The sequence below is a fragment of the Anarrhichthys ocellatus genome, unplaced genomic scaffold, assembly GCF_004355925.1.
Source record: "Anarrhichthys ocellatus isolate YVR2014 unplaced genomic scaffold, GSC_Weel_1.0 scaffold31, whole genome shotgun sequence".
In the NCBI taxonomy this organism is placed as follows: domain Eukaryota; kingdom Metazoa; phylum Chordata; class Actinopteri; order Perciformes; family Anarhichadidae; genus Anarrhichthys; species Anarrhichthys ocellatus.
This window is the reverse complement of record NW_022280061.1, coordinates 1,130,541-1,155,170: the sequence shown is the minus strand read 5'-3', so window position 1 is coordinate 1,155,170 and position 24,630 is coordinate 1,130,541. Positions and strand designations below refer to the sequence as shown.

The 24,630-nt window shown below is 42.6% G+C and overlaps 1 protein-coding gene across 4 annotated transcripts; it reads right to left on the bottom strand.

Moving 5' to 3' along the window:
• gne (glucosamine (UDP-N-acetyl)-2-epimerase/N-acetylmannosamine kinase) lies at positions 1–19,166 on the bottom strand. 4 transcript variants are annotated; one of them, XM_031864596.1, is made up of 15 exons: positions 12,295–12,619; positions 6,640–6,663; positions 6,461–6,532; positions 6,132–6,280; positions 5,781–6,027; positions 5,390–5,597; positions 5,150–5,302; positions 4,848–5,060; positions 4,377–4,464; positions 3,656–3,866; positions 3,206–3,335; positions 2,855–3,076; positions 1,736–1,918; positions 1,289–1,405; positions 1–1,085 (listed from the first exon to the last, which is right to left on the bottom strand). In XM_031864596.1, exons 1-15 carry the CDS (start codon positions 12,331–12,333, stop codon positions 850–852), a joined length of 2,292 nt encoding a protein of 763 aa, XP_031720456.1. In that variant the 5' UTR covers positions 12,334–12,619; the 3' UTR covers positions 1–849. The 4 variants fall into 4 exon arrangements, with proteins under 4 accessions (XP_031720456.1, XP_031720458.1, XP_031720457.1 ...); XM_031864598.1 differs by lacking the exons at positions 6,640–6,663; positions 12,295–12,619 and adding an exon at positions 19,043–19,166; XM_031864597.1 differs by lacking the exon at positions 6,640–6,663.
• Between the last annotated feature and the right edge of the window lie 5,464 nt (positions 19,167–24,630).

Sequence of the window (24,630 nt, the reverse complement as noted above, 5' to 3'; positions counted from 1 at the left end):
TTTGTACTAAGACGGTACATTTATTTGGACATAAACCCCAAAAGATGACAAAGAAATACATCCCAAAAAAATTCCATCAGCTTGTAATGCACAATACAGTATGTAATTACATACAAGCCATATAAATCATTTTGAGATAAAATGTATCTTCCGAAAGGCACGAAGAAAACTTCAAAATCAGTTTAAATCTTCATAAGGTCTGTGGTAATGAAATGGTACAAAGAAACACCTGACACAGGCAAACGATTCCCCCTCTAGGCTATCCTTATACTACAGCAGCTAAATCAGTTGCTACCTAACGTTTCATTATAGCATTTCAACTGATTTTTCAACTATTTCTTCCTCATCACCAACTACATTAACCATTATCTTTAAAAACAATTTCTTTCCCCTATACACCTAAAATAATTTAATGCATAACCAAATAGAGAATGAAAACTCCAAACAACATTAATGGAAAAGTGAGATGGCAAGTAATTAAGGTGAATTGACAGGAAGCTGCAGAAGAATGTTTAAGCAGTATTTTGGTCACATCTGATACAAGCTTTCTATAACTTTCTCTATGACTTTTCCATCCACCCACATCACATCAAAGTAGAGTGGGTTAGTCCTAACCTGTATGGGTAAATTTGGTTTGAAGATGGCATTAATGTTTACTCAAAAGCTGAAAAGCTTAAATGCAGAAACCCCCCCACCCTGCGGTTTACAATGACTGATGGTTTGCACGCATCGTCATTGTCTAGCCTTCAAAATGTATGCTTATGTATCTATCACGGCAGAACAAGTACTACTTTCAGTTGTGCTGTCCTTTTGTTGGTAGCAGTCCTTCGTAAATCAGAATGATATCCTTCAATATTTCCTTCTGGTTGCATAGTCTAAAACCATGCTTGCCGCTCCGAGTAAAGCAGGTTCCTCCAACTCTGATTTGACAACCTTGATGTTCTGGGCAGAGACGAGGGCTCTCTCAGAGATGACGTGCTGCACTGGAGCCTGGTAGTAAGAGGCCAAGATTCCGGACAGAATCACCAGCGTGGGGTTCACTATGTGGAGGATGTTGATGATGCCCACACCTAGCGCTGTGGAGGCTGGAGAGAGGAAGTTGAAGACAGATAGAAATGAGACTTTGCTCTTATTTTTAATCGAAGAGTTTGTGAGCAATGACGTGTGAACTATGAAGGACGGTGAGGGGCAAGAGGAAAATTACACTAATTTTGTTCAACAATGCAAAGCGTTTGAATCCCTGTCATGACAAGAGACTATTTTCTGTTTTTTAGTTTGGTGCTCTGACCTTTCTTCAGAACAGCGTCAGCTTTGTAGTTCCCCAGTCTGGCTGCGTTGATGAGGTGGGCAGCAGTGATCGGCTCCGTGAGCTTCATATCCATCCCCTCCACCATCAGCAGGTCCTCTGAGAGACACACCAACACATAGGTCAGATGTAAGGAGCTACATTTAATTAACTTGTCAAAAACACTACGCCAGGTTTTTTCTTTATCACGCTAGATTTTAACAAAGGCATCAATTCTGAGACAACTTCAACGGTAGTTAGAAAAACTGTAAGAAATAAGTTTATTTCTAGTAAAAAAAGACTTAAAAATTCCTCCATCCAATAAATTCAACCAACTTAAACACATGATGTTTAGAAGACACACCTTTCTGAGCTACTTTCTGGATCATCTGGGTATAATCGAGTCTCGGCACAATCCTTAGCTTCATACACACCAAAACAAACACTCACCGTCGTGCAGCCTTTTGGCCTCTTTCTGCAGGGCCATGCCGGATGCGTAAGCCTCGATGCATCCTCTGCTGCCACACGAACACTCTGGGCCTTCTAATGAAACCATGATGTGGCCCAGCTCTGCAGCGCAGAAGGTACTGCCATGAATCAGCTCGTTGTGATGGATAATCCCTCCTCCAATACCTACACAAAGAGTCAAGATATTTACTTCCTCAGATCGTAGGTGCAATTAAGAAACTGATTTGAGTAATTTAAGTAAATCATTCCAATAAACTCATCATTTCTTTCAAATACAGCTGTAGTGATGATCACAATGTGCTTCGTGAGACAGGGCTCACGGTTTAATACACTCGCAACAGGTTTCGTACGAAATGAAATATACTACGACAGTAGCAAATTCATTACTAATTCCTATTTGGCACTAAACTGTGCCTTGATAGGCTTCGATATGTCCCCAGAAAGACCAGATCTACTGTATGTTGGACTAACATTCCCCAAACACCTTAGTTGGCCATAAGCTGCAATTTCCAACGCAATAGTGGTGAATGCGGCTGTGCAGAATAAACAAAGCAGATTCGATTGACATCGCAAATGGCGGAAACTTGACTAATCTTAATGCAGTTTAGCTGTTATCTTATGGTGAGAGATCACAGCAATAGTCTTTTGCCTGGCAACGTTGCAATCAGTTGCACATATACTTTTTCAACCTATTCTACTACAAAATTACTTAATTTCTTACCAAGGTCAAAAAACTGTTTGCTCTAGCACTTACTGCACACAAATGGCGGCAGCACTGATGAGTTATATTCATTAAAGAGGGTTGATTTAATATAAAAAACACTAACTCGTTTAATATGATGAATCAATTTATTCATATTGAGGATTTTGTTGAAGGGTGTTTAATTTTTTTAGGGTGATGTCATAAATTATTACAACAGACGTTCAAGGCGTCATTCAAAAACCTCAACAGAGGCTTCGAATGTAAAACAAAACAAAGGTATTCAGTACAGCTGTAATTAAAATACATAGCAGCTTTTTTTTTAATTGCTTTTTTTGAGCCAGCAGTGAGTGATATTAGGCGGAAATTCTCACCGCTCACATGCCCTGATCCTGACTCACCTGTTCCTGTGATGACAGCGACAAAGTTCTCCACCCCTTTTCCGTGACCAAACTTCCTCTCAGCCAACGCAGCACAGTTGCCGTCATTGTCCACCCAGACGGGCAGGTGCAGTGCGTCGGAGATGGGTGTCCTCAGGTCCACAGAGGACCACTCCTGAATCAGCTTCGTGGAGTGCAGGACCACTCCTTCTTGGGGGTTTACACGCCCCCCTGTGGAAACTCCTAAGATGTAGATGAGAGATTTTAGAGGAGCAATGACATGATAGTTAGATAATAGATAACAGGTTTGTCAGCTTCACAGACTATTTTCATTCATTAATGTGAGTGAGTTTTTTTTTTTTCCCTTCATACCAACACCAAGGATTCTACAGTTGAGGCAGACAGCGTCCCGCATGGCATCTGCACACATCTTTAATATGAGCTGCATCCTGTCCTCGAAGTTCTTTGGATTGGGCTGAGTATACTTCTTTACTATCTTACCCTGGACAGAGAGGGAGGTAGTAAAGGGGGGGAAGGACAGAGTGGTGGCAGGGAAAGAAAAGGGAAGAATCGCAGAAGAGCATGAAGCAGCTTTTATTGCAGATAGTAAAACTGAGGCACAAACTGAATCACAAAGACGACAAAATTCTTAGTGCCTATAAATCATGCTTAGTCACATCTTAGACATTCGAAAGTTGTAATTTGAATCATGGCTTTATTGATAACCATTTGAAAGTAAACACGTTCATAATGTCAACGAATCAAAGTATCAAAAAATGGAGAAACATTCAAACAAACAATTACAGAGTCCATGGAGCATACCCTCATGCTGATGATCGCCACCCTGAGGTTGGTCCCTCCTAGGTCAATAGCCAGAGCGCTCTGTGTCTCCAGGATGTGATCGATGTCCTGGGAGATGGAATCTTTTACAGGGGGGAAACAGAAAGTCTTCTGGAGGGGCTCATCCAGGTCAATGGCCCGTAAAAACTTGAGAATACGAGGAACTGCGTTTCCATCGCCATAAATCTTAGAGCTGATGGGACACAGAAGTGCAGAATGTAAACATTGTTACATGGCTTCTAAGGAATAAAAAGCATTAATCCTGTACTTAAATTAAACATTTCCACAATTTTCTAGAGGCAGGGCGCCATCGTCTCACAGATCTCTAGGGCCTAAAACTGTGTTGCACTAATGATCACACCTCGGCGATTAATGTTGAGGTAGACATTTTTTCACCGGACAGAATGAATACTTTGCATGGCCCAAAGTTTACTCTTATTTCAGACCCCAATACTACCTGTGTGTTAGCCAGAGATTGTGTGAAAAGGTCATTTTAAACACTCTGTTAAGACAAATAGAGAGAATCTATAAACAGGTAGATCATTTCAAAGTCATGTAGCTGGTTTCTCTATAAGGAGACGGATTTTGACTGTGACACTGGACTTTGTGAATTAGAAGGCTGTCAAGATATCATTGGAAGCGCAGTAAATAAAACTACGTTACTGGCACCCAGTGAGACACACAGGCAGTACATTGGTCATACCAGGGGTATCTCTTTCCAAACTGCAGCTCCAGAGCGTGGTAGATCTTATTGTGAGTGTCGGCATCTCTGACATGTAGAACATTTTCACCTGGCGGAGAGAGAAACGTCATCAACACAGCTGTCGAGCCCCGAGGCAGATTCATTTAACAGAATAACGCTTGCTTTGGAAATCGCTAATAATACCATAGCAGCATGTTTGTCTTCCAGCTGCCACAATCCTCTAATATTCAGAACAACAATAACTTGTGTCAGATGACAAACTGTCTATATGAACACATTTTGTAAAGCTGAAAAAAAGCTCTGTCAGCAAAGACAAAGAACTTTTGCAGAGCTGTCCCTTACTTCAGCAAATGTGGTGCCTCATTACTGATTTAATCCATATTTTGAGCTTCGTCTGTCAGACAGCAAATCAGGACCATAATTACGGCAGAGGCAGCAAGTAACTATAATCCTGTTTTCCGTCATACATACCCGTTTCTCGGCCAGTTTGCCTTGTTCCCAGGTTAATGACGGGCGTGCCAAAGGCCCCTGCCTCTCGTACGCCACAGCTGCTGTTTCCGATCATGCAGCCGGCGTGTTCCAACAGCTGGATGAACTGCTCAAAGGGAATGTGCTTTACTGCCCGGAAGTTGGGGTGCTGCTCGATGCCCTTCTTTCGCATCACGCGCACCATCTCCTTACTTCCTGTTTACATAGGAAGGTGTTTGGTCAACTGAGATAGAGGAGCCGGGAAAAAACAGAAGGAACTAAAGGGACCAGTAAGTGAAACTAACCGGCGTCAATGTTAGGGAAGAGGATGAGGGTCTTTTTGTTGAAGGAGAGCAGGGCATCCAGCATCAGCCCGTAGATCTTAACGGATTGCTGGATGTCAGTGGTTACTGGGTGCTGCAAAGCCACAATGTAGTCACCCTCCTGCACCGTGTCACCTGCAACATGAATTAAGCCCCGCACATGACATACAAACTCTAATGTCTCCCACTTTATTTTTGCCCCATGACTGTCTCCCCCCCTACCCAGCCAGCTCTTGATGGTATCCATGTAGTCGTCTCTGTGATTTGTTGACAGCAGCTTGTCATATGAGGGGCAGCCAGCAAGCAGGATGCGAGAGTGGTCCTCGCACATGGCGATGAGGTGCTGCTCTGCCACGCGTGTGCAGCAGGCGTGGTAATGGGCCAGTTTGCTGATCGCGTGGCGGATTGAGTCATCGATTGTACCACTCACCTGGGAAAAAAAGGGAGAGAAAAGATTATGTTATGTGGTAACAATTACTTTCTTACATTACCGCTTTAAAAAGGTAAGAAAAGGTATCACCGCATACGATACACACTGTGTGTAGTGCGGCATTAACTGAAATGTAATCACAAGTCGAATTTTCTCGTATGTTCTCTCCCCCTGCCTCCTCACCTCTCCCCCCTCCAGGTGAAGTATTCTAATGTTCATCAGCGCTGCAGCAGTTGCTAGGGCCAGCGCGTCAAAACGGTCGCCATGAACGACCAGGATGTCAGGGCGCAGCCTCTGTAGGACATCCGGCAGTTTCACAAGTGCCAGCCCAACGCTCTCCACCATAGCTGCCTCGTCCTCTCCTCTCACTATGGTGTGGAGCTTGGAGCCGATGTCAAAGTCGTCCTGCTCGATCATACGGAAAGTGTTCCTGCGGAGCGGGAAGTAGGAAAAGACAATGAAAGGAAGAACCTGAATGAAACACCCGTGGCGATTATGGACCGTTGTGTTGGCTAACAAAGGATGGCGTCATACCCATAGTCATCAATGAGATGTGAGCCAAGCACCACGACTTCCAGATCAAACTCGTCAGGGTGGTTTTTGATCCCAAACATGATGGGGGCCAGTTTGGAATAGTCGGCTCTGTTGCATGTTGCCACACACACCCTCAATTTCCTCTGACACTACACCAAACGGAGGTGTAACCACACACAAACACACACAGAGACCATTAGTTGATTGGAATTTAGCATGCACACCATGTAGAAACACCCCTCTCTCCAATAGTTGTTTAATTATTCAAATACAAATGACTGATAATGTCCTAAATGTTTTCACATGGAGCCAAAGACACAAAGCAATACCTGATTCTCGTCTTCTGTCTTGGTCCTCTCCATTCTTTCTTTGCCCCTTTGCATTCTCAGAAGGTACAACTCCTAGAAAACAAGGACAATAGAGAAGGTGAGATCCAGTAATGGGTTTGTAATGCATGATTTTAGCATATTATGTTCAGTACCCTAACTCACCCACAGGTCATACTCACCTGGATCTTCTGAATATTCGGATGCTGTAGCGTGGAAACATTTTTTTGAATTTTACACAAAGAACACATGTTGACCATTTTTTTTCCCAGAGGTGATAAACATGCTGTAGGACAGTGCTTTGCATGGCAAAGTGGTGGTCACACACTCATACCTGGTACACTCTGGTCACATGGCAGAAGGAAACTGGCCTTGAGTGAGTTCACCAAAGTAAAGTGTGCAAAAGCTTTTCTCTATGCTTATTGGCTGTTTGGTCGTAAGGGGTCAGGACTATTGTCCACAAGAAATGATGACAGAGGGAATCGAACTTCAATCCCTCGCAGTACCTGGATATGTTTACAACCGATTTGCATTAGTCCATTTAATTTTAAGATTTAAGAATTTGTTCAACCCCTCCATTATCCTGAAGGGGCAGACCCGTCTAAACTACCAACTGGGACATTAGTAAAACAATGAAGATTAAATCACTGAGTAGTCCTACGACAATCTTTGGTATGATTAGAATTTTAGTTGACAACATTGCACACCTGACCCAAAACTACAAAGACCGACCCCCAGAATTTAAATGGACATTCTGACTTGTCATACTATAAAGCAGGTGTTACGAATAAGATTAATCAGTGCTACTCAGTAAGCTCCCAGTAAGCCATGACAGTGGGCCACTCTAGACCCTATAATTGAAACAGACAAATGGAAATCAGGCATAATTCATTTTATGATTTACACCTGAGCATTTCTTACCGTGTGACATGTCAAAATGTCGACTGTGAAAAAATACCTTGCTGCTTCTCTTCTCTTCAGCTGTCAACAGTGTGCACCAATGGCAGATCACAATATATCACGTACCCTCTATGGTTCATTCAACTACGTTAAACTAAAACTGGTGAAAGAATCCTCATTTTACAAACACTTGCTGCCATCTGCTGCCGTGAACACATTATGAGAGTTTCCAAATAAGCATTCAAAGTCAAGTTCTTGAATATAAAAAAAAAAACAATAATCTTTGAGTGTCATTTCCAGAAAAAATTATAGTTACTCTATATATTCGAGCCAATGTGGTGAATCACAGGGACCGCAAATTCCAGAGCAGATTGAGTGCTTGGAATTTTACAAACTCCCGAGGTTAGATTTAGCCACAGGCCGAGCTGTTTTTCACTCCTTTGGACTTCTGAGAATAGGAATGGAGGGGTCATTGACATCAGAATGAGCAAACAGAGATTAAAAAAATAAATAAAACAACAGGGTTCCCACTGTGGCATGAATGTTAAATCCCACCATGTTTTTCGTGGTGTGATCCGTCACTTGTAATATTGTCCTTCGCTATTTAAAATGCTGTTATGAGAGCCATGGCAAGTACCTTCTTGTTTTCAGGGCTTGTATTTCATATTGATAACAATCCATTTCCCCGGTGCAAATACAACATAAATAGTTGGTCAATATAGAAACATTAGCCTTTGTGGATGGAGCCTTTGTACTGATGGTATGAAACTGACAAAGGCGAGGAGCCAAATCAGAAATCAAGGCAATGGGTACTACTCAAAGAGAGAATAAAAAAAAAAAGAGGGGACAATAAGTGTATCAACATGGGCAATATCGAGCCCTTTATCAAATAGGAGCAAAGAACATCTCAACTGTGCAAATAAAAAATGCCTTGACTGTGCTATGTCATGAGTTGTGAGTTCAGCTGCTTAAAGAATGCCATCTATCAGCCACAAAAATCTTTAGGTTACTTGCGTAATCCCAGTTCTCTGAGTAGATTGAGTGAGTGTCTCACATTGGGAACGCCTATGGCGTGACCTCATAAGAAGCTCCCATTGCATTCTGCCAGCCAGGATTGGCTGGAAAAAAGCACGTCAGTGTCAAGGAGGGTGGAGGCCCTCCCCCGATAAAAAGGGCTTGACGCTACGCTGCCAGTCATTCACAAATGCTCACCTCTTCCTCGCTACGAATGAGCAAGGAGGGTGGTCTGGTGAGACACTCACTCATGCTACTCAGAGAACCGGGGTTACGCAAGTAACCTAAAGTTCTCTTTCATAGCATTTGTTTCGTGTCTCACATTGAGAAAATACTGACTCCCGGATTGCTGGGCAGATGTTACTGGGGAACCAACTGTCCTTAAATTAGCCTTACCGAGGTTTAGCCACACAAAGCACCGAATGGGCTAATGGGGAAGCTGTAACATCAAGCCTGTAGAACCTAGCGAAGGTGTATGGCAAGGCCTGACTTGCAGCAGCGCAAATCTCCTGAATGGAGATCCCTCTGAAAAGGGCCCATGAGGTAGAGAGACCCCTGGTGGCTGCAACCCCTTAGAGCTATAGGCTAAAGCAATAGCCCCCAAAATCCAGTGAGAGAGCTGCTTTGAGACTGGCTTCCCCAAGTGGTTCTTTGCCCAAGACACAAAGAGCTGGTCACTTTTCCTACAGCCTTTGGTTCTGTCAATGTAGATGTGTGAAGCACGCACCGGACACAGCATATGTAACCGCTGATGCTCATCTGAGAATAGCGGGGGATAGAAGGACACCAGATCAATTGGAGAGTATGACCCTAACACCTTAGGTATAAAGGCAGGGTTAGGATGTAAAGTCACCCTTACATTCCCCAAAGAGAACTTCGTACACGCTTAGTGTACTGAAAGAGCATGAATCTTACCTACTTGTTTACCTGAAGCAAGAGACAACAACAAAGCTGTCTTTAAAGCCACCATTTTGAAGTCTACTTGTTCGAGTGGTTCAAAAGGTGGAGCCGAAAGAGTATCCAACACGGTGGCAAGGCCCCAGGATGGGACCAGTGGTTTAGAGACCGGGAGTTTACGGCGTGCACCCCTCATGAAGCGGCAGACCAAGGGATGCTGGCCTACAGCCCTCCCCTCAAAACCAATATGACAAGCAGAAATAGCTGCCAAGTACACTTTGATGGTGGAGAAAGCCTTCCCTTTGTCCTGGGGCTTGTGACTGAATTACCCCCCTGAACTGTGTTATGGCAAATTTAAGCCTGTATCCCCCGTTTAATGTTCTCATAACCCACTCTGAGCTGGTGCATTCTGACCAGCTCACTGTTTTCAATGACAGAGGGCTGACAGGCCAGTCTGTCATACAAGGAGTTAGAGCTCCTTCTAGTGGTATAGGGACGTAGCACTGCTTGTTTGGTGTTACGCAAGCGTGAGACAGAACCGAGCTCTGTGAAACTGCTCGTGAACAGGGCCGTTGGAGTGAGTGAAGCCAGAAGGCTCATCACAACCGTGGCTATCAGGCTAGCCGTGTCTTCCTCCTTACCCTGTGAAAGGAGGCGGGGGGTGGTTTGTCAGGCCGGGTCCCTTCTTGAGGGAAAGACTTCCTCTGCCACAGGCCCTTCGGAGCTGGTGCTCTCGGCGGAGCCTGACTGCTTGAGGTTTCAGCAGCCTAGGGGTTCTGAAAGTGGGAGGTGGTCACGCTGCCGCCTGGGCAAAGGACTGGCGATGGACTGGAGGGGCGACGGGAGGCGGCCTCCTCAGCAGACAGAGCTTAAGGGCTTCACCCTCCTTTCTTTCCTCGCACTTCTTCTGCATTGACGTGACCGCTGTGCCGAAGAGACCGTGGGGTGTGGTTTGGAGGTGTCGAGGAGGTCCTCCTTCTCTTTGGCTGATAAGGTGGTGAGATTCAGCCAGCGGGCTCTCTCCTGCAAAACCATCAACCCCATGGCTCTACCTTGTGAGTGGATCGCTACCTTGTTGAGGTGGAGGCAATGGTCGTGATGATGCACACCTCTTCCCATAACGCCGGGTCAGGCGAAGCCGTCATCTCCTCCTCCAGCTGGGCTTGGTATGTCATTAGGAGAGATGTGGCATTAAGGGCCCGGACCGACAGTGCAGCGGCCTTGTATGCCTTATCTGTCAGGTTAGACTGGAACTGGTCCGCTCTGGATGGGTGAGCAGGTCCCGGGGACGACAGGGATGTTTTCGGGTGGAGGTGAGCCGCCACTACGGGCTCCACCGAGGGCATGTTGCGAAAGCCGTGGCTCTCCATTCCCTCACAGTCGAGCATGGAACTACCTGTCACAGGATGCTTCTCTCTGTACGGCTTATTGCATTAAGTGACAGCAAATTCCTCCAGTAATTCTGGGAAGATCAGCAAGAGTTGTTCTCCCATCCATCATAACGGGACCGCGTCACCTCAGCCTGGACTTTCGGATCTTGAGCTTAGCGGCGGCGCGTTTGCACACGTCCTGCAATTCCAAGTCTAATATGGGGAAAGATGCGTTCCCATCACCCGCCGGAGTCGCAGAGGCTTTGGGTTTTGCAACCTGGCCGGACAGTAGAGAAGAGCGGTGTGCTGCGAGGCAGGGACCGGCAAACTGGCATATTCTCGGGGCAGAGGGTCCGCAATGTCCAGTTGATCTCCCCAGCTCGGTCCAGCTTCAACTTCGGGGGTCATCAGCTCAGCTAGCTCTATCGGCTCTTGAGCTGCTGCGGTGGAAGCCATAACTGGGTCGCAGTCGGTCATATTCGTCTGACGAGCCAGACGGCGACATAACACTTTGAGGGAGAATCAGCCACTGTGTGTGCACTCCTCCATTGACTCAAAGTTGGCATGGGCATGTTTTAAACCAAGACACATCATACACATCTGGTGAGTATCCAAGCTCGATATTTTATTCTCGCGCTTGTATTTTTTCATCTGCTTTAATAGGGACAAAAGCGGCAGCCATGGTCACTAGCAAGGATAATTAGCTGAAGAGCTAAAGTTACACTATGTGCTTATGCTAGTCTGGTGTGGCTAGGGAATAGCGGGAGCGTTGTGACTTCCCGGCGGGTTATGCAGCGGGAGTATTAATACTCTGTGGTGTGTTAGCCCAGTGAAGCTAACGGTAGTTTGAGGAAAGTGTTTCTACTTTCATGGGGTATTGCTACCTTGGCGTATTGCCACTCGGTTTGGCTAGCTGGTGAAAGTATTTGCACTCTCCATAGTTAGCAGCTCAGACTACTGTTTGGAGGCTAGTATGAGCGGTAACTCTCGAATAACTGAGCAGACCGTGAACAAAGCGCCCGGTGACCGAACAATATATTTTGCTGCCTGTTGAAGAGCGACAGCAGTTGTTTCGGCTATGCACCGGTATGACGGAGTGTGAAAAATTGATATCATACGACAAACTAAAACCTTAGTGCTGGGCACTAAGGTTGAACCGGTATACCGCCCAGCACTAAGAGAACCAACCACAGTAATTCAGTATTGTTCAAGTGAGCATTCCGGACTCGAGCCTTACTGCGTCGAATATGACTTACTGTCCATGAAACATGATTAAATCACGTGTGTGAACGCCAACTTAAAACATATTTGAGTGACGTAGTCAAAGCAACATGAATCCATTCCTCGTGGCTAACTCTTTTGTGGCAAATATGAAGAGAAAAAAAACAACCTCTTAGACTAAATAATGTGATTTACCCTGAGTCTCATTCAGCCCGCCAGTGACTTCCACTCAAGCATCACAAGACAGCATCAGCAGCCAGTGTTATGGTATGGGGGCAGGGATGCATGCAGAGAGCAAAAGGTAGAGATGGCACAGCAATAGCGGCAGACAGAGATACAATGCACACAGAATAAAAGAGGGACAATGACAGACAGTGAGACGGGAAGGAAGGATGTGAAGATAAAGACAAAACATATGGTAGAGCGATGACTTACATGTGGGTTTATCCACAAAGAACGCGGTTGCTTTTCCATCCCTCGCCTCTGTGGAATATCAGCTAAAATCACACCCTTTTTCCAATCCTTCTATCCTATTATTTCTCCCTTTAGCCCAGCCGCATTAGGCAATGAAGGGAAGAAATGCGTGAGCCAGCAAGCAGCAGAGGAAGGGAGAAAGGAGGAGAGAGAGGTAGGGTGACAGACTGATACAGCTGGGGGAGGGGCTGAGTGGGATCTGGGTTGGGTTTATTTTAGTGCTGGGCAAGTGTTAATTAACGCCGACAATTATTTTATTGCGTGTTAACACATTTTTTTTAATTTATTATAATTTTTATTTTTTTAAATTGAAAGACAAGAGACAATACATAGACATAACAACAAGAGGATGACAAGAACAGTGGGATAAAAGGCAGCAAACATCCTATAGTCAGTTGTGTGTGTGTGTGTGTGTGTGTGTCCTTGAGCCTTTTCTAAGATGGGGGAAAAAAAATGATCTCCGTGGTCAACTCAGCAGACACTTACATTTTAGTGCACCTATATGCTGAAATTCACGGTAAACACATTTAAACGGCACAGATCGGGAGCGAGCGAAGGACTTTGAAAGTTAGCGGAAAGATTAACGTGAGACAACATCCGGTTTCTCCAGACAAACATCCGGTTTTCAGAATAAGATGCCAACAAAGTATGAATTATATTCACATTAAAAAACATGCTACCTGCATCTCGTGAACCAAATGTTATTGCACTTTTGTTCATATAGCAGTACTTTTAAAATAAAAGTGCACAATACACTACTTTTGAATTCATTATTGAACTTTGCCATAACAATGCAATTAATCACGATTAATCGCAAAAAATCCATGTGATTAATCGCGATTAAATATTTTAATCGTTGCCCAGCACTAGTTTATTTGGATTGAAGCTTGTGATTGGCTGATTGGAAGGAAGAAGGAACATGTGGCAACCTGCTGGACATCAAGCACAGGAGATCGTCTCATCCCTATACTAAGACAATCACAAAAGCACTGACTAATTCTTCTGAAATTACAGAAATAATATACCTCAGATGAATCTGCAGTGATTCAGAAAATCATTTGTAATAAGTCCAGTGTGATCCTAAGCTTAAAAGGTCTCCGGTGCTGCAGAGTGCAAGTCCAGCTGTGGCGCTCTGAGAGCAAATTGGAGGAAAATTAGTTTTGAAAACATTTCAACTCAGAATCCATGTGGTTCTGACCAGCTTTTTGGTCAGATGCTGGTTCTTAAAGAACTGGTACTAATAAAATGAGAGTGCACAAACACATTTTTGATTGGCCAACGCAGGGGATGAATAGGCAAAAGTTGGGACCGGTCCAACCACACATCCTTGCTTGTTCTACTTCGTTGGAAACCCCGCTACACCTATCTGACTGGCTCTATCCAAAGGAATGCAAGAGCTGTGGGGTTTTTCAAGCAGGGCTAACATCAATATGACCGCGGCCTCAGCACCATTGGCTGAAAATACATTGTAGATGAGGCAGATGCACCAATTACTCCAAAACACACTATACAGGGTCATTACACGAGCCACAAATTGGGTACAACATCAACGACTTTCTAACTGAAATTCTAAAAAGTCCATCTTCTAGGATAGCTCTCGTTAAGTGACCCTCTGAACTATGGCCACCTGATGCTCTGCTAGCTATGTTAGCTGTCATTTTGTATAGGTTGTATCTCGGGTTGGTAACAATAGCAGCTGGGTTCCTCGATTGTTAATGGTTCATTTCTTATCTTCTGTGCTCGTATTAAAAGCCAGCATTATTGATACATTGTGTGTTCCATATAGAGCGTGGATGAACTGCATATTGGTTGTGTGAATGTGCAATGCATTAACCGGAAGACTAGAGTTTGTCTTGGGGTAGTAAATAGCATGCAGAATTTACAGTTTTGTTTTTCCTTCTTTTTTTTACACTCCATTTAGGGATTCAATTACCCTAATCATTTCAACATTTAGCTTGTTTATAAGACCGAGTGAAACCATACCACGAGACCATACTTTTATGGGTGTATCGTCCCCTTTAGTTTAGTCAATCATCCCAGTTACAATCAGTCTCTGTCAAGACTGCACACTCCCACCAGCCCAATAGAGATACGCCTAGAAATAATCACTATTATTGCTAACAGACTGCAGCATCTGCGGGCCTTCACCTCACTGGTCAGTACCTATAGCAATGCTAACATTGATCAGACACAGCTGTGGTCAGAGGTAAAACTATGACCCTCTAGTGTTGGTAGCTGCTGAGCTTCAATCCACCTGGGCATGCAATCAATTTGCCTCCTTTTTTACTGACAAAATTCAGAAAATTAGACAAGCAGTCAGTGCCTCGACACCAACCACAGGATATGTGTTGTCCCCTTCTCTAAATAACATCCATTCAAATATCATGACACAATTTCATTCAATCGACCGTAGAAGCCTAGAAGACATTATACAACATCTGAAGTCATCCTCCTGCTGCTTGGATATTCTACCAACACACTTTTTCAAAAATAATTCAAACTGCATGACCACTGATCTTTTACAAATTGTAAACACATCCCTTCTCTCAGGTGTCTTCCCACAAGCCCTAAAAACTGCAGTTATTAAACCGCTCCTAAAGAAGGCTTGTTTAGACTCCGCAACAATGAAAAAGTATAGGCCAATATCAAACCTCCCATTTTTAAGTAAAATAATTGAAAAAGCGGTTTTCCAACAGCTGAACAAATTCTTGGCCGTAAATAACTGCTTTGATGTCTTCCAGTCAGGCTTTCGACAGCACCACAGTACTGACACTGCTCTTGTTAAGGTTTTCAACGACATCCACTTAAACACAGACAATAGCAGAAGTTCAGACTTAGTATTACTGGATCTCAGTGCTGCAGTCGACACGGTCGACCATGCCATACTCCTAGAAAGACTAAAAATCTGGGTGGGAATTTCTGGCACAGCACTTAACTGGTTTGAATCCTACCTGAAGGACCGAGAATACTTTGTGTCTGTAGCTAATTACACATCAGAGCTGACTAAAATGGCATGTGGTGTTCCCCAAGGTTCAATACTGGGGCCTCTTCTGTTCAACATCTACATGCTTCCACTAGCTCAGATTATGGAAAACAACAAAGTGTGTTATCATAATTATGCAGACGACACACAAATCTACATAACTATGTCACCAGGGGACTATAATCCCATACAAGGGCTGGGTAACTGCATTGAACAAATCAACAACTGGATGTGCCAGAAATTTCTTCAATTAAACAAAGATAAAAAACAGAAGTAATTGTTTTTGGTACCAAGGACGAACGATTGAAAATCATCGCTCAGCTTCAATCACTGATGTTAAAACCCACAAACCAAGCCAGAAATCTAGGTGTAGTTATGGATTCAGACCTCAACCTGAACGGCCATATCAAGACAATTACAAAATCAGCCTACTATCACCTGAAGAATATATCAAGGATTAGAGGACTTATGTCTCAACAGGATTTGGAAAAACTTGTCCATGCATTTATCTTCAGCAGACTGGACTACTGTAACGGTGTGTTTACAGGTCTCTGTAAAAAAGCTGCAGCTGATTCAGAACGCTGCAGCTCGAGTCCTCACTAAGACCAGGAGGGTGGATCACATTACTCCAGTTCTGAGGTCTTTGCACTGGCTTCCTGTCAAACAAAGAATTGACTTTAAAATCCTGCTGTTGGTTTATAAAGCACTGAATGGTTTAGGGCCTAAATACATCTCTGATCTGCTGCTACCTTATGAAACATCCCGACCCCTTAGGTCGTCTGGGACTGGTCTACTTTCTGTTCCCAGAGTCAGAACTAAACATGGAGAAGCAGCGTTCAGTTTTTCTGCTCCACATATCTGGAACAAAGTCCCAGAAAGCTGCAGGTCTGCTGAGACCCTCAGCTCCTTTAAATCAAGATTAAAGACTTTTCTGTTTGCTGCTGCCTTTAATTGAACCAGATTCAATTAATATATTAATCAATTTCCTGCATTTCTGCATTTTACTACTGTATTTTATTTCTTACACCGTTTTTATTGTTTCAATGAATGTTCTTAATTGTTTTTAAATCTCCTTTTCTTTTGCCTTATGTTTTGATGCTTTTAATGGTTTTATGTGAAGCACTTCGAATTACCTTGTTGTTGAAATGTGCTATACAAATAAACTTGCCTTGCCTTGCCTATGACAAAACCATAAAAACCCTGCAGCCTTCTGACGTCTGCCACGTCTCTGATTCACAGGAGAGTTCACTGACCCACTATTGCGAGTGTTCTGTGTATTTAAGAAGTGCAGGGACGTACAGGCTTGCCTCAACAAACCAAAAGCGTTCAATGTAACTTTCTGGCATTTTATAGAATAATCAATTCATTGAGATAATAATGAGCAAGCAGATTAATCAAATATGAAAATAATCATTAGTTGCTGCACTCAACTAATGCAGGGTACTGGAGATGCATTGATGAAGTGGGTATTTGCCTAATATAATGCACTGCAGCAAAGGCATAATGACAGTCACATAACGTCAAGTGAATATTAGGAAACAGTGCATTCCTGTTCTTGACACGAGGGAATGACGGTAACTACGTTTACATGCACAAAATATTCCGTTTTTTGCCCATATTCCTACTAATGCCGTGTGTTACAAACTGCGGTAAAGAAATAAACAGTGAGAAGCATATTCCAAATGCGCTGTACAGATGTGCAAAAAATAATCCTAATCCCAAATAATATCGGCATATCTCATTTATCTTCATCTGAAAAATGCTACATTAGGATTAAGACCTAATTCAGAATATTCAAACAGAATAGGCGAACAAACAAAGGTATGTCATATATCTGTTAATGAGATACTGCCAGTGGCGGCTGGCCAATAGAGCGCCCCTCCTTGAGCCACAAAAATATAAAATAAAAAATTAAATAATAATAAGGGATGAGGAGGTAAGGAGACATGAGAACATCGGGGCACACATGGAGAACTCTGTCAAGCTACATATTAGGCAAAGTGAACATCTTTTCTTCTACATAGTTGTCCTCAGTCTCATCGGCTTAACTTGGTCATGGAGGCATCAACATGTAATTGAGATGGTGAATTAACAGTGAAAACTCATCATAGCTTAATTTAACATCAGTATTCCTAATTACACTTCATGTTTACTTCTCCTGATCTTTACCTCCTATTACAACGTCCATAGGGGCATCTCAATAAATAAACATGCTCTATTATATTATATTATATATATATATATATATCGATATATGTATGTGTGTGTTTTATATTATACTGAATATTATTATATGATATATATATTATTATATTATACTGAATTCCATGTGAGGGTGACAAAAATATGATGTCCTGACGTGTTTATCAAAGTGTTATTTACTGCTTTTTTTGTGTTGGAATAAATGTTAAATATTTAACTGCAAAGTAGTAATGCGTGTTTGATACCTTAATTGTTTGCATTAAATCATACTGGGATGTTTGCTGAAATTGATTGGATGGCCCTACCTAGAAAATGTTCCACCAGTAGCCACTGGATACTGCAACAATTACGCCCAGCTTTATCAAACTAATCTGTACTAAAGGAAGCACAACTTTGGGTAATTCCTGTGATTAATGTCCTGCAGATGTGGTTGCATGAGGAACCACCTAGGTATGTTGTCCACACCTATTTACTAAAAGCCCACAAGGAAAAATGTTGCTGGAAAATGTTATACTCAATTTAACTGAAAATTATGATAGTGCAAAACCTCCTATTGTATAGACCAATTTGTAGCTAACCCAAAAAAGTGGACAAAATAAGAGGTAATCCTAAGAAGGCAAGGACGAACTGTTTTCATACACCTGTATGCACATCTGCTCAACAATATTTTCCTCCGCCTCCTCTTTCACACAGTCGCTGCAGCAAACAGGCATCTTTGTGCAGCAAAACACGTTTGTTAGCTGTGTTTGTTAGCACCGGATTTGTTTTCCTTGTTATTGAGGTTCGTTTTGTCCAGACGAATGTTTATTTATTTGACATTTACTACATGTACTCGGAGAAGACCCACTGGAAGAAGAGAACACCTTCGCGGTGGACGTGTCAACGCTCGCAAACTAGCGAGTAACGTTAGATAGCTCATTAGCAGTATTGTGCAACGTGGAACAAGCAGCCTGCTGTGCCAGTGGCAGCACTTCGGATTTTTTGCATCTGCAACCCAGAAAGTACAACAGATTCCTCTTCCACAGACATTCATCCACTGCAGTTCACGTCGACAGTCTTCCCATCCCAGTAGTACGACACTTTTTACGAAACGATTCCAAGCGAGCGTGTCCCTCTAATGTGCATGAAGTTCAACACGTCAGACTTCATGCAACGTTTCTGGTCTGTTCCACGTCGTCCGGAATCCCACAATGCCTTGCGAAGCGACTCGCTAGTGTCCCATAGAACATGAATGGGGGCGAACTTCGCGTGACGTCGTGCCGCCTGTGTTTTCCGTTAGCTTCAAAAATACGCTAGGCAAATTGGATTTAAAAAGTACAGACAGTATCATATCAATGCAGAGTTGTTGAGGCACGTTGTTCAACTCATCCGTGCTTGAGTTAGTGACAACGTTTCGCAGCGGCGTTAGGGAGGCTGACGTTAGCTGGCGAACCCCACATCACAGTTAGCTGAAGTTATCAATCCCTCTTTATCAAACATGATAGTACCCTGATACGGATTCCCACCTAGAGACAATTAAGTTACCTTGAATTATCCAGATACGTTGTCCTCATCTAATGCTGAAGCAATCCGTGGCTACTTTCACTTATTTCCCTTCTGTTTGGGGGTTTCAGTAGTTACAAGCCAACGTTATAGGGCAAGGAGGAGTCGCGACTATAAGACCGGATGTGCTTTGTTCGGACCTTCATAATAAAAAAATAAAATACATTGTAAATGGGGGAAAACTACTTCTTCCAGTCATTTACTTATAATATTATAGATATCAAATGTCAAATATGCAAAGGAACCATAACCAGATTCTCAATTACAGAGGGGTATTAATTTGTTATGTGTCTTTAAGAGTAGATCATCTCAGTCGGATCTAAATGTACAAACCACGTGAGTTTGACGTATTGTGTCTGAAAACTGTACTGCCAGGGCACCATTAATTTGACCTTGATGAAATGCAATTGAAACACCCTTTCTTCTTTTAGGGCATGAACCCAGCCTGCACAGAGAAACACTCACAAATCAAATGTCAAAATGAGTGATTTAACAACAGCACCAGTGCCGAGGAGTAACCATACAGCAGTGGTGGAAGTGGCAGCATTTTGTCCCAGCTGCAGCCCCCATAGTGGCTGCTGCTATTTTATAACTGTGCTGCATTGCAGGGCTATTTACCCCACAACCATCGCTGCGGTTGCATAAGAACTGACAGCATTGTGGTAGTTTTGAGGAGCCCTGAGAGAGAAATGGGTGGAGAGGCTTGGGTGGAATTTGTCTGAAGAAAAAAATGGAAAAGTTGAGAAAGAACGAGACAAGTTTGTGGAATGATTGAGGGAGGAGGTGCAGAGAGAACCAACAAAAGATGTAAATAAAGAAAGGAAGAGAGGAGCAGCAGATTGCAGAATTGACAGATTGGCTGTTGTGTGTGTTGACGTTGAAGAGATATGGGTTAAGGGGGGGGGAGCGGCCAGGGGGATGAGTCACAGTAAAAGAGAGTGTGTGTGCGTGTGTGTGTGTGTGTGTGTGTGTGTGTGTGTGTGTGTGTGTGTGACGCAGTAGGACGTGTACAGAGACTCAAATGCACTTACTCTATCTCCCCCTCTGCTCTCCTCCTCCTTCCACTCAACCCTGCGATATCACAAAACACTGCTCTACATTACTGTGTGTTTGTGTCTGTGTCTAAGTCTATGTGTGTACATTTAGAGGAATACTCTTGGCCTCTATCACTCTGTGCCACAGCTTTTAACATCGATGTTGCACTGCAGGACTGACTGCTGTCTCTGTCTTGTTTGCCTTATATCTGTAATGATGATGTGATATGAATTACTATGAATTATTAAGTTAAATCTTTTTTTAAACAAATACTCAAAACAGACACTCCCTAATTATGTAAGATAGCAAGTTCATATTACAGTAATAGCACCCATGTGTTATGTGAGGACAAAAGCATTACTAGCTGATTTATTCCCTCACAAGCGTGAACCCCTCTGTTCTTATTTGTGACTTCTCTCAAGTATTATGTTGCGCTCTCCTTTATTCGCTTATTCCCACCACCTGAATGTATTATTCTAACGTGCAACAGATTTAATTGAAAAATCCTCCTTGTAAAAGTGCACAATGTAATCATGAATGACGCATGGCCCTCCTCTAACATTTATAAAATCAGCTTCACAGCAGCTGTGGAGGGACAGGGAAGGAACTTGTGATGCATTAAAACAGAAAACGTATCCATGGGGCTTGGCTGCACAGAAAGGGGCTGCACTCCACTGCAGTCAGTGTCTGAAACGTGGCTAATGTGCAAAAACAACTTGTGTCTAAACCTGTGTATCCTACATGATTACTAAAAGACATGGAGAAAAAATGATAGACATATATGAGGCATCACATGTTACCATGTTTTCATATTTTGCAATGTTTTCACACAACTATTGAACATTGAATAATATCAAAAATGATGGGAGAGAGACGGGGAAGAAGATTTTTGAAAATGTGTGACATGGCCTCTATACATAGAACTCATGAGGCCACATCTTGTGACTACCTCATGTGGTTTGGTCCTTGTGCAGAAGCAGACTAGAAGCTGCCATTCAGGTCATGGGGACATTTTTATAGTTCATGTCTGAAAGGTGTTTCAAATACTTTTCTGTTTTCTTGAATGCATGCAGGAGCAACTACTAAGATATGACATAATTTATCCTGAGGGAAAGTGTGGAATGTCAATTTCACTAAATCAATGCTGAAGTTCCTTTGAGAATTACTTTGCTACATTCTTTTTCACGATCACTAGACTAAAGTTAAAGCAAAGCAAGGAGTGATGGTCGATACTTTCATGGTGGAATGAAATATGAAACAGAAAATCATCAGCTTAGAGGGAATGTTGGCGCTTATGTCTGTGTTTTTTTAATTTGCAGTACGGCTCCAAACTTCTGTAAATAATAAAAACTTAAAATTGAAATTTAAACTGTTACAGAATAAGCTACATCAAATACCTAATTTTACCATGCTCAATTGATACTAAGTTAAAAAAACAAACATGCAACATCACTCCTCCCTAATGTACATTTGTGCCAATGTGACGCAGAATACCCACAAGGCATCTTTCTTTCTTCCCCATTTTCATAGTCCCTCTCTTACATCCACACACATGCAGACACACGCCTAAATGTTGCAACTGGATTAAGTTATCCCCAGTTATCCCGTAGTTTAAGTTTTTTTTTATTTTGTAACCAGCCAGGTCGGGATGCAGAGAGCAGCTTATCACAGCCATTGTGTGTGAGATAACAGCCAGGAGAGAGCAGGATTTCCCTGCCTGAACAAGTACACAATGACAACGGCAAACAAGCAGTAGCAGATAAATGAAATCCCTTCCAGACACACAGATTATCAATTGTTACTGTTTATCTGCCTTCCTTTTAATGTACCATCCTTTCCTTTCTTTGGTCACCACTTTTAACACTGTTCCTGCTGCTTTATTGATAAGGAGATAATCAAGACTCACTAAAAGGAATTGCCAATACAAGAAATTTTGAAGTTCAAACAGTCTCCTTCTCTTTGAAAGGAGACTGATGTTGGAACAATGTGGGGCTGGATTTTGACAACCAAATATAAGAGGCCTCTTTAGCTGGCCTCCAATTATATTAACAACATGCTAATTATCACATTGGATTGCCAAATGAGTAAACTCATAAATAACTGCCAACTCAATACTAAACAGCAGTTCCACGTCGAGACCCATGCATGTAATGAGCTGCTCCCTTTAAGAGATCAAATAGGCCACATTTAGATTAAATGTTCCCGCAGGGGAAACATGTTTCAGTTGCACAACATTATCTTTCCGTTTTGACTGTTTGCTTTAGAAACTGTTTGGTATTTGGGTGAGAGCAGGTGCTGATGAGGAAATTATGTTACACAATAAGAAGCATAGGAACCTGTTTTTGAATGGAGGGTTTTGCTGTTTAGGTGCTACAGATTAATTTGCCAAGAATCAGTTCTTTGAAAAAACACATTTAAATCATATACAGCATAAAATATTGTGCATATAATATGAAAGTCCTCCTAGAGTCCTGTTGATATTTGCTGCAGGGGGAGACTGAAATATGCCCCAACTCCATATGAATGTTTCAGCTTACACCGCAGTGCTTTCCGGTTTGTGTGTTAGACAGTTACAAAGATATGAAACTGGGCAAAAACAAGCATTTGTGTTTCACTTCTTCATTGTTTTTGGCACCTGTATTATTGTTTGTTTTGTTCCTAATTCAGAGCCATTTTTATATTGCAGAGTGGAGATTTTAAACAGCTCCTATACTACCACACTAAAATCAAATAGCTGATTACTTCTTGTTTCCTCTCCAGCCATATAACCAAACTACAGTTACCGTGCAAATATCTGCGGTTCTCAAATGCACTTCTCCATATTGTCCACAGTGGGGCAGCAGTGTAACCAGACGGCCGATCTCACTGCCATCATCACGACTGCAATGCAAGCCAAGGTCTCTTTCAAGGGCACACATCATATCTGCAAAGTCATGTAAAGCAGGGAGAGGCTGTATAGGCGTTTTCAGCTGAAGCAAAGAGAGCAGTACCAAGGAGAAGAAAACGCTTTCAGCTTAGACATGTATTGGATTGATCTAACACCGACCAAATAGTTCACACCCTGCTGTAGTTGTAAATATTTCAAGTGAAAAAAAAAAAGAAGATAAGCACAAATATATAAGAAGTATAGCCAAAGAGTGCTTTATTTTACAGTCCTTACTTAATGGCTGCTTCTTGTTTTGTCATGAATATAGTTTTCTAGCAGGCAATATTCTCACTGTGCAATTTGTGTTGTAAATAATGATGCATAGTTTTCTAAAAGTACAAAGTGTGTTGCACTTCGAGAATGAGCAGGAGAGCCATCATAACTCCAACCCCCCCAAGCCTTACCTTTTTATAGCCATCAAATATACATGGCCCCTCTGAGTGTACATATAATGTATTCACGGATTTCCACTGCACTGGAAAGCTCGTCATCAGCAGTTTCTGTGTGTGTGTGTGTGTGTGTGTGTGTGTGTGTGTGTGTGTGTGTGTTTGTCTCCAGGACAAGAAACAAAACATAATCAATAAACACTGATTCATAGTCTTGTGGAAGAAGGAGCGGGAGAGTCTGCAGTGGCATGTTCTGTATTTGTCAGCAATATAGTAGCTGTTCTACATTAAAATACCAAATATATCATAAAATATCAATAATATATAGACTGTGATGCAGTTCTATTACACTGTTCTTAATGCTATTTTAATTCAGTGTCAGAGGGAATGACACACGAGATCGAAAAGTGGCCGATGGTATGCCACTGTGGTTCAGCGGTAGGTACCTATCCCTATTGGTATGCTGTTCAGCGGTAGGTACCTATCCCTAGAGTGGTATGCTGTTCAGCGGTAGGTATCTATCCCTATTGGTATGCTGTTCAGCGGTAGGTACCTATCCCTATTGGTATGCTGTTCAGCGGTAGGTACCTATCCCTATTGGTATGCTGTTCAGCGGTAGGTACCTATCCTTAGAGTGGTATGCTGTTCAGCGGTAGGTACCTATCCTTAGAGTGGTATGCTGTTCAGCGGTAGGTACCTATCCTTATAGTGGTATGCTGTTCAGCGGTAGGTACCTATCCCTAGAGTGGTATGCTGTTCAGCGGTAGGTACCTATCCTTAGAGTGGTATGCTGTTCAGCGGGTACCTATCCCTAGAGTGGTATGCTGTTCAGCGGTAGGTACCTATCCTTAGAATGGTATGCTGTTCAGCGGGTACCTATCCCTAGAGAAATGATTAAGCTTTGGCTCCTCTTTCAAACCAAGTACAGAAAACATGCCTTAGTTTAGACAAGAACTGAACATTGTGAGTTTTGTGGTGAAATACAAATGTCTCTTCATTGTTTGTCTTGAGAACATTTATTAAACTGCAACAATTATGTATTGAATGTTTATTGTTATTCTTTTATTTGTTAGGAATTAAATGCAAAAGTATTGGGTGGTATTACCCTTTGTAAATAAACGGTAACATTCTGGCATATACCTTAAAATCACCGTAAAACCCAGTTATCCTACTATCACATACCGTATACGGTAAGATACCGTAAAAGTAAATTACATTTGGTT